The 13,331-nt window shown below is 40.8% G+C and overlaps 2 protein-coding genes across 8 annotated transcripts in view; one reads left to right on the top strand and one right to left on the bottom strand.

Moving 5' to 3' along the window:
* The first annotated feature begins 79 nt into the window (after positions 1–79).
* Positions 80–2,100, top strand: LOC115682489 (uncharacterized). Of its 2 annotated transcripts, none has more exons than XM_030606717.2 (6): positions 80–204; positions 454–608; positions 737–789; positions 1,284–1,469; positions 1,562–1,642; positions 1,736–2,100. In XM_030606717.2, the coding sequence occupies exons 2-6, from the start codon at positions 552–554 to the stop codon at positions 1,902–1,904; spliced, it is 546 nt and encodes a 181-aa protein (XP_030462577.2). In that variant the 5' UTR covers positions 80–204; positions 454–551; the 3' UTR covers positions 1,905–2,100. The 2 variants fall into 2 exon arrangements, with proteins under 2 accessions (XP_030462577.2, XP_056170518.1); XM_056314543.1 differs by having other exon boundaries at positions 91–310.
* Positions 2,101–2,840: 740 nt separating this feature from the next.
* Positions 2,841–13,331, bottom strand: part of LOC115682589 (uncharacterized) — a 35,437-nt gene continuing 24,946 nt past the window's right edge. For 2 of the 6 annotated variants that reach the window (XM_056302889.1, XM_056302895.1), the window contains exons 22-36: positions 12,920–13,324; positions 12,720–12,816; positions 10,797–11,104; positions 9,123–9,239; positions 8,859–9,026; positions 8,539–8,667; positions 8,360–8,449; positions 8,151–8,257; positions 7,931–8,079; positions 6,783–6,865; positions 6,603–6,698; positions 6,355–6,477; positions 4,776–4,859; positions 4,097–4,240; positions 2,841–3,343 (exon numbers count right to left, since the gene is read on the bottom strand). In XM_056302889.1, the coding sequence (XP_056158864.1) occupies positions 2,996–3,343; positions 4,097–4,240; positions 4,776–4,859; positions 6,355–6,477; positions 6,603–6,698; positions 6,783–6,865; positions 7,931–8,079; positions 8,151–8,257; positions 8,360–8,449; positions 8,539–8,667; positions 8,859–9,026; positions 9,123–9,239; positions 10,797–11,104; positions 12,720–12,816; positions 12,920–13,324 (2,448 nt within the window). In that variant the 3' untranslated portion in view covers positions 2,841–2,995. Of the gene's footprint in view, positions 3,344–4,096; positions 4,241–4,775; positions 4,860–6,354; positions 6,478–6,602; positions 6,699–6,782; positions 6,883–7,930; positions 8,080–8,150; positions 8,258–8,359; positions 8,450–8,538; positions 8,668–8,858; positions 9,027–9,122; positions 9,240–10,796; positions 11,105–12,632; positions 12,689–12,719; positions 12,817–12,919; positions 13,325–13,331 lie in introns of those variants that run through there. The other 4 variants (XM_056302892.1, XM_056302899.1, XR_008814446.1 and 1 more) reach the window with 4 other exon arrangements.

Genomic DNA, 13,331 nt, shown 5'->3' with positions numbered 1-13,331 from the left:
GACTTCTCCTCAAGCCCAGGCCCATCGGGCCGAGAGGCCCCCGCGCTCGGCCCCCTCTTGAAGTTGGCGAGGCGAAGATGGAAAGGGAAGAACCCTAAAAAACCCTAAGAATCCCATCCACGCCTCATCTCGTGCCTCTTTTGAAGATCCGCCGGAATCATCGTCGCCGTCGTGTTCGTCTCCGAGCGCTGAGCTGATTCCCAGGTGGGTACCCCAATGCGATCTTGTTTGCATCGCCGATGAATCGCTAGGACAAGAGATGATCGAAGTAGCTTTTTCAGCTCGGATTGCGGTGATTTGATTTGCTCCGGTTCGTCTCTTGTGGGAGCTCTGCGCTTCCGATGCGTGCTTGTTCGTCATTGTTCGATCATGGGGTGGTCTTGTCCGTGTGAAAGTTCGAATTTTTAAATTTTTTTTGGTGGTGACGAGTCCGATTGAATCCGTTAGTTGTAGAATCTTGACGAGGAGGAGGCATTGTATTGAAAGGGGGACAAGAGGAAGCTTGTACGAGAGTCGGGTTTTTTTTTTTTTTTTTTTTCTCTTGGGGTTTTATGTCGGAGATGGAAGAGAACGACTCCGATGCTCCGGAGGAGCTCACGGTTGAACAGGTCTGAACTTCTTCTTTTCAAAGTTCAAAACTTGATTTTTTCGGTGACCCATTTCTTTGGGTTTGATTTGGGTGCTGAATTGATTTGGGAATGGCGATGTGACTTTGTTTTGGTCTTCTATTTTACAGGGTTTTCATCAGGACGAGGAGTTAAGGAAGATCCAGAAAGACAATAAGGCCAGGTATGCGTGGCTGAGAAGTTCTATTACAAGGATTAAAGATATCGTAACATTGGTTTTTTAAGTATATGATGGGGTTTCTATGTTTTTGAAATGCCTCCATTTGCATCGCATTAGATACGAAAAGCATTTTGGTTCACATGACTGTGCAATGGCTCTATGCTTAGACCAAATGCTAACCTAAAAAGCTTGCGCGTGTCATAAACTGGTTTCCTCTTGGAGAGTCCTCTACGTGGCAATTTGGGTTTTTAATCTCGTGTTCGCTTTCGTGAAAAACTACCTATTGAAGTGGAAGATGTCATTTTATCTGAGCACATGATGAAGTAAAAAAAGAAAAAACAAATGATGCCTCAACTACTTGGCTCGACTTAGTAGGATACACATGGTGGGTTTTGGTTTGATTCGAGTAGGTGTGCCTTTATACTAGGTTTCATTTCTATTCTCCTCTGGATGTTTATTCTCACCGCAGCATTTTATGATGGACTTTTTCCATGTAGAGTTACTCGTGAAGGAAAAGAACGCCGAAGACTATGGGCTCAGAGGAAAACACCTCGACCTTCTAAAAAGCCTAAAGATGACCAAGAGATTGCAGAAAATGGAATTGAGGAGGATGGCAATGAATCTCCGGAGAGGAGGGGAATGCTCCCAAACGAAATCGTCAACCTGCTTGCTGCGCGTGAAAAGTATGATATCTTTATGTTCCTTGTAAATTTTAACCATAACTTCTCTATCTTTGGATGTCGTGTATGACCTAGAGGATATCGTTCTCCCACAGACGAGTTTTCTCTTCAGACTCGGAGGATGAACGGGCTGAAATCAAGCCAGTTTCACGAAAGAAGAAAGTTAAAAGATCAGGGTAAACACTTCATCTATCAGGGGAAGAGATTTCTTTCTGCATTGTAATGCCTTTGAAGTTGCTGTATAAAATTTGTTGAATTCGGTTATACAGGTCAGGACCTATTATTTTGAAGGAGATACCACCTCCTCAGTGCTTACAGAGTTCCTTGGAGTTCTTGAAGAAAAGGAAGATGCAGGTTTCGAGGTCATCCTCCGTTTTGAACAACCCAAACCAAGCCTTACGATTTCTCTCTAATTCCGGCGTGTTGAGCAAGAAATGAAATGCTCTCCAATTTTGTTCTTTTTTGTCGGAATAGAACCAGGGAGAACTCGTTGTGATGATAGGTTATTGGAAATTACCCTCGGTATACTATTTGTCGTGATGAGGGCATGGCAGAGAGATTTGATGGGATATGCTGTGTCATAGTCGTTCCTTGACCCTCCTTGTTCCTCTCTTTCCAAATTCTTAAATGTTGGCAGTTGTTTAATAACCTTAAATTTATCAAGCCAGAATGCCGGCCTTTTTTTGAGCATTTGATAGTGTTCGGTTGTTATATACCCGACATTATATTCAAATGAGTGATCAGAATAGCGATTTATGTGTAACAGAGAGGTTTGCTAAGGCTCGAGTGGGTTTGGCTTGTGGTGAACTAGAGCGATTCAGAGTGATATGAGTAGTGTTGAGCATGGTGGTCATTGGGATGGCATTGGATGGCGAGGGAGTAGGCGGAGGTGGCCGTTGTTGTGGCAGTATTGCTAGCGGTGGAGGTGCTAGAATGGCAGTAGTCACATCGGTGCAGACGATTGTGATGCCGTGATGTTGGTGATATGGCGTGAGATTATGGTGTTGGCGATACTGTTTATCCTTAGTCACAACAAATATAGCTCTTAACAATTATAGAATCTCTAACGCCCGAGTGGGTTTGGCTTGCGGTGAACTAGAGCGATTCAGGGTGATATGAGTAGTGTTGAGCATGGTGGTCATTGGGATGGCGTTGGAGGGCGAGGCCGTAGGCGGAGGTGGCCATTGTCGGGGCAGTATTGCTAGCGGTGGAGGTGCTAAAATGGCAGTAGTCACACAGTGCAGACGACGGTGATGCTGTGATGTTGGTGATATGGAGTGAGATTATGGTTCTGGCGATACTGTTTTTCCTTGGGCACAACAAATATAGCTCTTAACTATTCGACATTCAATTGACTGAAGCGAGGTTGTTGATCACACAGAGAGATATTTGATCTTCGCATATAATTCAGTCAATGGGACGGCCTGAGGCAAAGCTATTACAATTTTATTTTGAAGCTACATTTGCCTTGATCATCTGCAAAGAAAATGTCTGCTGAGCATGCATCCATCACATGCAACTCTGCCGTTTCATCCGGTGTCATCTTTGTCGAGGAAACTCAATACAAAGCCGCTCACAATCCTACGAACTATTGGATTCGGAATACACCGGCAAAGCCGACCATCGACATAGGCTACAATTCCTGATACCACAAAATGGCCTATGCCCCATCTCCAAGTGAACCGCACCTTCGGCTGTTCTATGGCGTCTTTGGCGGGAAGATTGTCTTCGTGATCACGCTGTTTCAACGTTTTGAGCTTGATGTTGGCTGTATGTCTCCTGGCTTGGTTTTTCAGCACGCGGATTGCAAAGCTCACAAAGAGGTGCTCGCACAATGTCAATACCGTCGGTCCAATTTTCCATTGCTGCAGATAATGCTATAGTGATTACTAAAATCTAAGCAGTGGGTCCACATTATTTCATCTATATTCGACAGACAAAACTATCATATGGAACCCTCGGCAATTCAAGCAAAGCCAACTTGTTGCCCAGTCATTTGGGCCTTCTTTTGCCCCAATAGAGCAATTGCTTCTCAAATTTACGGGAAAATTGTCCAAAAATTCTTAAACCTATTGTACTTTCGTCAATTCAGTCCTAAACATTTAAATTGTGCCAATTGAGTCTTAATCCTTTTCACGTTTTGTCAAATAAGTCCATTCGACCAATTTTGGCTAGAAATTGCATAGACTCGATTGGCAAAAGTGCAATAGAATTAGAATTTTTTGAACAATTTCCCCCAAATTTGCATAATAACACACATTTGGCGCACAAAGTAGTCTAGTGATTCTATGGACTTAGAGCCATGCTAAAGGTGATAAGTTATTGGAACCATGCCAAAGGAGGAGACTAAATACTCTGAAATGTAGTGGCCACTGGTTTTCCTAAGTTGCAGATGTTATAGAAAGCTAGCAGCCAAAGGGGCTCAGAATGTGCCGTGTAAATTGGGCAGGCATTTTGACCAAAAAAAAATAAAAAAATTGGGCAGGCATTGCAAAGCAAATGTTCTTGCAATTCAGGATGGGCGATTGGCTGATTATCTGTAAATTAAGTTCTCTTGTAGCTTTTGCTGGAGATGTCTAAATGCAGAACTCTTGAAAAGATTATAGAAATCAATGCAAGCCAACACTTACACTTTCTCCTCGGAGATGGCGTAAAGGGCGAGAAGTAGTGGAAGGATCTCCTTTTAACAGGGCTTTGCTTACAAGGAACCCTCTCACTCGGTCCATGATCTCCTCTATAAGTGAGCTGCTAGGAGGCAGGTTCTTTAGGACAACCTGTCATTATGGACAAATACATAAACACGAATGCTAACTTAAGGCATCTAGAATGATAGTTGCATATATCTACTATCGAGCACGGAGGAAATAGTCTCTGGGAGTGCTGTCCTCAATATAATGCAACTGTATATAAAGGTATCCTGTGTCGTAAGTGGGAAAACCTTTTTGGCTATTTGGTTGCCACTTGTCTGACATAGCCATTGGTCCAAATATAACGTAAGAGGGAAAAATGATTTCTACTTCCTATTCCTAATGAGGGTGCACCACGCGAATAAACCTTTTGAGACTCTGAAAGCTTCTGTACAAAGGCTTTTTGGATTTACATTAGTCTTTCCTATATGGAATAGTCAAAGTTCAATTAAATAGGGAAATAAAGTACATGAATGAGTTTGTCTGAGAGCATGATATACTTGGCATAACTATAAGTAAAGTTCCCGTTACGGATGAAAACAGAAAAGTCTTTTCATGTTCAGAGTACAATATATGTAACTGACTGGAAAGATGAAATCCTGGAACTTTTATTTCCATGTACCTGATTGTCGATAACTCTGACTCTTAGATATTCCTGTTTATAGATAGTATCCAACATAGCCTGCAGGTACCCCTCTATATATAACTGCAAAATTGACATAACCACTATCAGTCATTTTGCAATAGTAAACAATACGTAAGGACCATTCCTACGGCGATGGAAAAGCAGTCCAAGAAGGGCCCGTTTGGTAACGTGCCAAATAGTGAAAATTTCTGTTCTTTTGTTCCCGAAATAGTTTGGGAACAAATGCGTTTGGTAAATTTTTGTTCCTTGGCACATTTTTGCAAAATTTGTGCCGAGAAATAGTTTTGGAAGAGAAACAAGAAGTAAAAAAAGTTGCTTCTTGTTTCTCGGCACAATTTTGAGAATCGGTTTTTTTCTTTTCTTATTTTTGTGTTTCTTCCCTCGGCTAGGCGGGCCGGCCGGCGGTGGGCTGGCGCGGCGACGCTGCACCCTGTGGCCGGCAAGGGCGTCACGGCCCTCGCCGCCGCCGCGAGAGCGAGGTCGCCTCGCCGGCGAGGCGGTGGCTGGACCTCGCCGCCCGGGCGAGCGGCCTCGCCCGATCGAGCGAGGCCGAGCCTCGCGTCCGTCGCGACGGCGAGGTCGGCCTCGCCCGCAGACGACGGGGCTCGGCCTCGCCCGGATCCGGCGAGGCCGAGCCTCGCCGTCGCGCGACCCACGGCGAGGCCGACCTCGCCGTGGGTCGCGACGGCGAGGCTCGGCCTCGCCGGATCTGGGCGAGGCCGAGCCCCGCCTCTGCGGCGAGGCCACCTCGCCCGGGCGGCGAGGGTCCGCCTCGCCCTCGCCTCGCCGCCGCGGCCGTCGAGGTCCGTGACGCCCTCGCCGGCCACGGGCGTGGCCGTCGCCGTGTGACCGCCATGGCCAAAGAAGAAAGTAGAAAGAAAAAAAAATTAAATAATCCAAAATATTATTAAAATATTATTTGGGAACAAGTAAATTTTGTGTAGTTACTAAACGCATTTCTGTTCTTTTCTACTCTAGGAATAGAAATTTTGGACGGTTTATCAAACGCCTTCAAATACTCGAAATTGTTTCCGGGCACGAATTAAAAAAATCATTTCGTTCGAAATAGCGCCCGGGCACAGAAATGGTATTCATGCGCATCCTAAGTTTCCATTTTCTCTTTTATCCTATATCGATTCTGCCCATTTCTAACTAAATCCACATTTGAACAAAACTCTTAATGTTCGTAAGAGAAATTTCCTTGAAATACAATAGCTCTTTCCATAAATACAGCTATGGCCGACTTCTTACAGATGCAGGAAAGATAGTTTGCCTGTTATGAAGATATAGATGGCTCTACAAGCTGGTAGTTGGTACAGCATACTAAATCCTACTCTACTTTGGTTTTTCTAAAGGCATGAGCTATATCTACTAGAAGAAACTTCTTACATGGATTAACACCCCCTTAATACCTGTCCCAGAATTATCTCTACTACTACACCCTCCCTCCCTCCCCCTCCCCCGAAACCAAAAATAAAAAAGAAGAAAGAAAGGAGGGCAGAGAGGAGGGTGGGGGGTGGGGAGAAGGTTCATTCATGAATGACCAAGATAGTACCTCATCCACTCCGGGACTTTGATCAAGCTTTATCGTCCTATCTGGGCCACCTTCCAATAAAGCACTACCCAAAACTGATGGCTCCATAGCCAGAGTCAGTATTCCTTGGTGAAAACCCTTGATCTGAACAGCAACAAATAGATGTCATGTCATCATAATGTCCCAACAAAGATGATAACTCATACCTCAGGAGAAACGCAGGACAGCGATAATATTAGAAGTTGGTATAATGCTTCACATTATAGTACCATTCCATCAAATCCACTTGTTTCTGCTCCCCTAAGAACAGAATCTGATATTTCAGTGACTGCAGCAAATAGCACGTTTGATCCTGCTGTTCTCAGCTGCAAGAAGCACCACATGTTTAGAAATCCGGTGAGTACAGAAGAAATAACACCTTCAATTTGGAAAGACGTATAAATGCTTACAGTCTTTCCTAAGTCGCCAAAGTAGCGCCTTGTCCCTGAGAATCCTTTCCCGCCAATTCTTTTACTAATCAATTTGAAGGTATCTGTGGAGAAGGTTTCCCTAGAAACAATAAGACAATGGAGAAGCTTTGGCTCCTAAAGGAAATAAATACAGCTGACATTTGAGCACTATGTGGTAAAATCAGCTTAAGAAGTCCACCAACATGTCATTTAAAAATGCAAATTACACAGCAACCAAAAGAGTTGCTCAACTTTTTCCTAAAGGAAGTAAGTAAACCATTGCAGTTCACCAAAGAGTTTAGGGTATGAAACACAAGTGATCTACGGATGCAAATTAATCAATTCGTTGAAGCTCTTTATTTGCAACCACAGTATATGAGCATTCCACTAATTTTTGCAATGGTGCAAAATGTCTACCAGATTAAGGAAACTGAATCAATTTGAACACTTCAGGACACAGCTTCACAAATTGAAATCTTGAGAAGAAGTTATCCTCTTCACTTTATCTGGTGGAAACAAATTGAATGGGAAAGCCAGGCTGGCAAGCTCATCCAGAATTCTAAGCATGCACAACAATGCCATCTGCAGCATTTAATCCAAACCCCAGGTATTTAGCAATTGTTTGATGATGGACCAGAAAGGATACCCTAATTACCAAAAGCCAATCCCAGTAACAGTGGCTAGTCCAAGGCCCAAGGCCATATGAAGTACAGGCTCATGAGAAAACCCAGATGGCAGAGTTTAACTGTTACCCTTGAGGGCATGCTGAGATGGTCCATCAATCACTTGCTATATGACAGGGAAAGAGACAACAATACAAGCTTAACAAGACGCATGCTGAAACAAACATATGTCAATCAACAAGAACGACCAAGCTGCTCCTGTACCCACGAATGAGGGATACGTTAGTCTTCTATGCCATTGTTTTAATTTTTTCTTTCAAGTATCACAAGTTTCATATAACTCAGGTCCTAGAACTTTTACCTATAGCACTTTAGGTCGTTTACCCCTTTGGGACTGATCCCCTACCAGATAATTATATCCTCTTAAAGAAGGCTTGAAATATTCTTCATCAGCAATTGAGGAGAATGTCTAATAGCATATCCAGATAAAGAATGACAGATGGAATGAAAGTAAAAATGAAGTACCTGATGTGAAGCCTGGAAGCTTCATCAAACCACGGGATGGATCAAAGAAGACATCAAGGGATGATGAAGCCAAATCATCAAAAATTGAAGCAAAACCTGGTGGAAGTAGTGGGCTTCCTTTTGCAATGTAGATAGCCCTCATGGCATACCTGCACAATCTTCTTTAAGCTACAAGTTGGGAAACTATAAAAATAAACATAAGGTGTGCGATGGGGCTCACCATGAATAATGCTGTGCACATCTAATGCACAATTCACGTATGGTAATTAAGGCATGAGTAACCGAGACACCATTAAGCTCCACAACCACATTTTTCATGGGAGGAACCTACATTGTACATATAGGGATAAAAGTTTAGAAAATATAACCCACCGTAACACTTTACATGTGTTGAGTAAAAAAAAACAATAGGAAGAAAAGTTCTCACACCTTTATCACACTGTGTATAAGAGATCTTAAAGTCTCCTGACCAGAACCATAACTTGTATATGAATCTCCAGGAAGAAAGTTGGCAGTAATCTATGGATGCACAAAAGAGGCAGCTACCATTATAAGCAGATGCAGATGCTTAAAAGCTAGATTATTTAATTTAAAGAAAAGACTGATACCATTATTGGGTGGATTTCAAAATGATCAAAGTAGTACTGTTGAGAAGCACTCTTTGATTCATTAAGAGATGATCTCCAAAAAGGGGCAATTCTCATTAGTGTCTCCTCATCAATGTTTAAATCAATTGGCTGTATACAAACACAGTGATGTCAGAATGCTGCATAGTCGCCATTATAAGCCAAAAAATAATTCAGGAAGCAAATATATAAATGATTTTGAATTATTCAAATACTGTTGTAAATTAGAAGACATAAAGATAAAATGTTCTTTTGAGTGGAAAGAAATGTAGCTGTGAGAAAATATTACCTCACAGCAGCACCTGCAGCACGATGGATGAATATCTGACTTGTTTAACGTTTGAAGTGGAGGAGCTTAGGACAAGGACGACTTTTAGCATGCAGTCAGCTGTGTTATCACACTCTGCATGATGTCTCCTAAGAATTGCTGCAAAGGGTGTTCCCGACCACTTTGGTTCCACATCTACTGACTGCGTTGACAAGGAAAGGAATTAGCTGATGGTGTCTACAGCCTGGTGGATATTATCATACCAAGGCAGAAAACACCGATGAAAACGCTATATTACCTGTACAGTGGTCTGGATATACCTATGAAGATCAGTAAACACAGCATCCATGCTAATATTCACAAGTCTTGAATTAAGAACAGGTGTAAAAACAGATGTTCCACTCTCATCTCCATCCTTCAAATATACACAACAACAAATAACCACACTAAGATACAGAATATAATTTCTGGACGAAAAAGCAATTGCAGCCACAGCTCTAATAGCTCAGTCAAAACACACTGTAACCACGCTTTAAGTGCATTATAGAACCTTTTTATGTATATGTAGGGTCTTTATGTCAATAATATTACTGATCTAATTTGGGTCACCCTCAAGAAGAACACTAAAAAGATGGATTATCAATTTATCTTTGAGACTGTCTGTCCCATTTGCATGAGATCGTTCAAACAGAAGTTATTTAAAGTGAAGAGAACCATAGTCCTGTTTGGTTGCCTAAAATCAGAAACTACCAATACCATGAGGAAGACCAGACCAATCACATTGTCAAACATTCTTTTCAGGTTGATCTAGAACCAAGCGTGATATATGTGCTTCTGATAGTTTAATAGTTCTCTTCTTGTCCCAATTTTACAGGAAGTCAGTACTAGCGTTCACTGATTACTTCGCAAACAATTTGTTGTTTCAAGAAACACTATCAAATATGCTTAGTGGTGCGACCATTAAGTAAAAAAGCATTCAAAAGAACAGTTATTGCAACTCAAGATTCTCTGATCTGAATAGTAATCATTAAATGCTAACTAACAGTAACATGGCCTTCGCTACTGTTTCATAGCGATTCCTCATAGACCACAGGTATCTTAGCAAAGAAAGGTCAATAACTTTTTTCTTAACTACCGACTTGTAGCAAGTCGATAACACAGTTTCTCTAAGAACCAAAAGAGTATAATAAGTTATTTCCTAAAAGGTTAATCAGTTAATAACCAGCAAGAGCTTCAAAATGCTCACAGGCTCACAGTACCCAGACATTTTTAACTTGCAATTACATAATACTGGACCTTAAAGATAAACATTACCTTCTATAAAGGTTAAAGATTCTTAAGACCACAACCTATCATAATATAGTATGCACTCTAGAAGATGACAACAAGAACTAAAGCATAAAATGGTAAGAAATCATCACCCGTCTTGATCTAGTTATTTAGGTGAACCATGTACTTCTAGAGTTTGGTGTATATGAGTAACCGAAGGATCCGTACGAGAATCCCACATGACCTGCTTTAAATATAACCTCCTAAACTTACAATGTTCGAAGAGAGATACATATCTGACATCTTATTGCATCGCACAGGGACTGTACCTATGACATGAAGGCCTTAACATCGCACCAAATTCAACCCGTTCAAATGTTATTTCCTAAGAGAATTAAAATAATATCATAAAGAAAATGCTGATTCATAGATCAAATCAATCCAGATATTTGACAGCCAGTAGAGAATGGGTCATCATTACGACATTCATAAAAGTATATTTTACCCTGTTTTTTTATTCTGTAAAGAGAAAGACAAATCCTTTTCTATAAAAGAATTTAGTTCACTAGAGATGACTACCTAATCCCCCTTCAGAGTTTACCTAAGGGATATCAGGCAAAAGGGCCTAAAGGAATCATAACTAGCACCCATTACTTTGAGATAACCTGGTCAATCAATTTGTATGGAGATTTAAATCTCAGACCTTAGTTTCAAGAACATGGATCGTGAAACAAGGAACTCTTAGTCGAATCTTCTCACGTGAATAGAATCGCAAATATCCCTTCTGACTGTTTGATTCCTCACAAACACGTAGAACTCTGGTAGAACCATCTGCATATACTTCATATCCAATCTTGACCATGTCCTTGTATACACCGTACTTACTTTTCTCATCTTGTGATTTCTTGTCTCGAAGTAAACGAGATGACAGCCTTTCATACTTCTGGACCTTAACGAAAGGCTTCCACTCACGAACTTTATCCAAGTTAATTTCACGTATTAGTTGCATACCTACAAAAGAAATGAAAAAGTCATTAATGCAACTCGAACTTATTGGATACCACGAATTTCCAGTTTCACAACTTGAGAGAGTCCAATGGATGAATATCCTTTAGTCTAATACTGCATTGGATTCTCGATGACTTGTTACAACATAAGCATATCCCATCATCATGCATGTCTTTGCATCAGTGCAATTCCATCATGTCTATTATGCAACACACAAAGCTATTCGCTCTCAAATCAACATAAATGCAACTCAATTGCCCCTAATATTTATGTACTAAAAGGTAAGCAGACCCCAGTATTTGGGACAAGGCTCGGTTGTCATCATCCATCATCATTGTTGTAAGAAGTTCTGAGGAACTAAATTCACATCGCATACAAGTAAGCCACCAAATATTTAGCTCCGCACAATTCAATGTGACAACCATAAGAACCTATATATATTGTTAGATTATATTGACACATTGCATGTTTACGGAGTTTGACTTTACGTAGTTTGACTGGGCCTTATGTATGTAGTTTTCCTCCACGCAATGGCTTAAACTGTTGGGTTGGACATACTAACATGGTATAAGAGTCAGGTTTTAATTCTTCGTGTTCCATTTAATAGTTCATTTCGCATGTGTTTTTTGTTTGTCTAATTCCCATCTGTCAATTTCACATGTTTTTTGTCTTATTTGCACATGAGGCAGTTTTGTGATAAAGTACTTGTTTACGAGGTTTGACTAGCCTTATATCCCTTTAGTCTTCGTCCACTCAATAGTTTAAGCTTCTGGGTCAAACGTTTTAACACATACTCATCAAAAGACAGCCGCTAAGTAGATTGATACTGTCTTTGAACAAGAGAGTATAACTAACAGCCTCAAAATGCATAACATTTCCCAGGTCCTCAACAGTTTGTGTTTGTAAAACAGTTTCAACGGCCTCTTGTGTTAACACGCACATTCCAAGTTGTCAATGAATCTTCTGTTATGTGCTTTTCTTTTTCCACACAATACATAGTTCAGCAAGTCAACAGGTACTCTCAACTTCTTTCCGCATAGAGCAGATGCAGAAAATTCTCTGGTGGGGGAAAATTCCACAATTTAACCATACTAAATCCAGTTTATTCAGTCTAATGATGTATATAGTAATTTTTTGCTAAGTAAACCGATAGATGTCTACGACTAAGTAGAATTTGCTTGCACCTAGGCACTATACGGCACTAAATATAGATCTGTCTCTAAAATTTTCAAAGTTGATGGGGAAATATGCAAGAAATTGTTGGGCAATAGCTAGAGCTAGTATTTTCTAGAGAATTTTAGGGGGCATAACATGAGCAAGTATTTTCACATGCGCATAAAAAAGTTCCTGTTTCTTTGATTATCAGCACTAATCTTAGCTACTGTAGATCTAGTAAGGTACCTGACTTATTTTTATCACTGGCATCAGACGATCATTCATCAAATATCATGCACGCAGCATGAGCTGCTCTTATGTGATGACAAATAATTAAAATCTCCACCATATTCTCAGGCATGTTTCTTCTCCACCATTCTGATTTCAGGCAATTTTTGGAGTACCAAGAAGGAAAAGAAAGTAGCTACCATTCTTTACCAAAAAAAAAAAAGAAAGTAGCTACCATTTATCTGCACAATGAGCCTACGTGGAAGAGTCAAATCATCCCAGACATAATCAATGCTGTGCTCAGGTTGAAGAACCTCAGGCTCTGAGGTTTCCTGCAAAAGTTCCAAATCATTGAAAATAAATTCAAATACATTACACTTTCTGTGATAAAAATGTAGCCCATGACCAATAAAAAGTTTAAGTTGATTGCCCAACCTTCTGATAGTAAGTGAGCAAAGAATCACGCAAATGGTTTTCAATCCTGTAAGGAATTCTGACATTTGGAGGTCTATAAAACTGCAAAACAAGTGAAGAACTTTCTTCTATCACATGAACATTAGCGTACTGTGGAGTGTTGTTTGTTGCAGGCACTTGATTTGCTTGTCTTCTGAACTTCAGGAAAAAGCATCCAAGAGAAGCTACACAAATAGGTCCGGACCACCCATATTCAGGGTCATTTAAATGGAACTGTGCATATGTCATAGAATCATCATTAATATTTCGGTGCTTTCTAATGAAGTTTTCAAACAAAGTGAATTCACTCCTTTCGCTGATTCCACTACGCAGCTGCAGCATTGCTCTTTCCTTGCTCTTAACAGTAATTATGCCTGCCATGTCATCCTTTATG

This window comes from Syzygium oleosum, unplaced genomic scaffold, assembly GCF_021117445.2.
Source record: "Syzygium oleosum isolate NSW1041296 unplaced genomic scaffold, Sole_v2.1 Sole_v2.01, whole genome shotgun sequence".
In the NCBI taxonomy this organism is placed as follows: Eukaryota; Viridiplantae; Streptophyta; class Magnoliopsida; order Myrtales; family Myrtaceae; genus Syzygium; species Syzygium oleosum.
This window is presented reverse-complemented; position numbering and strand designations above follow the sequence as displayed.

Excerpts from the sequence above, each read along its gene's own strand:
- LOC115682489 (XM_030606717.2), top strand. The coding sequence starts at position 552 with ATGTCGGAGATGGAAGAGAACGACTCCGATGCTCCGGAGGAGCTCACG. Across the intron at positions 790-1,283 it reads CAGAAAGACAATAAGGCCAG|AGTTACTCGTGAAGGAAAAG; the intron begins GTATGCGTGGCT and ends TTTTCCATGTAG. Across the intron at positions 1,470-1,561 it reads CTGCTTGCTGCGCGTGAAAA|ACGAGTTTTCTCTTCAGACT; the intron begins GTATGATATCTT and ends GTTCTCCCACAG.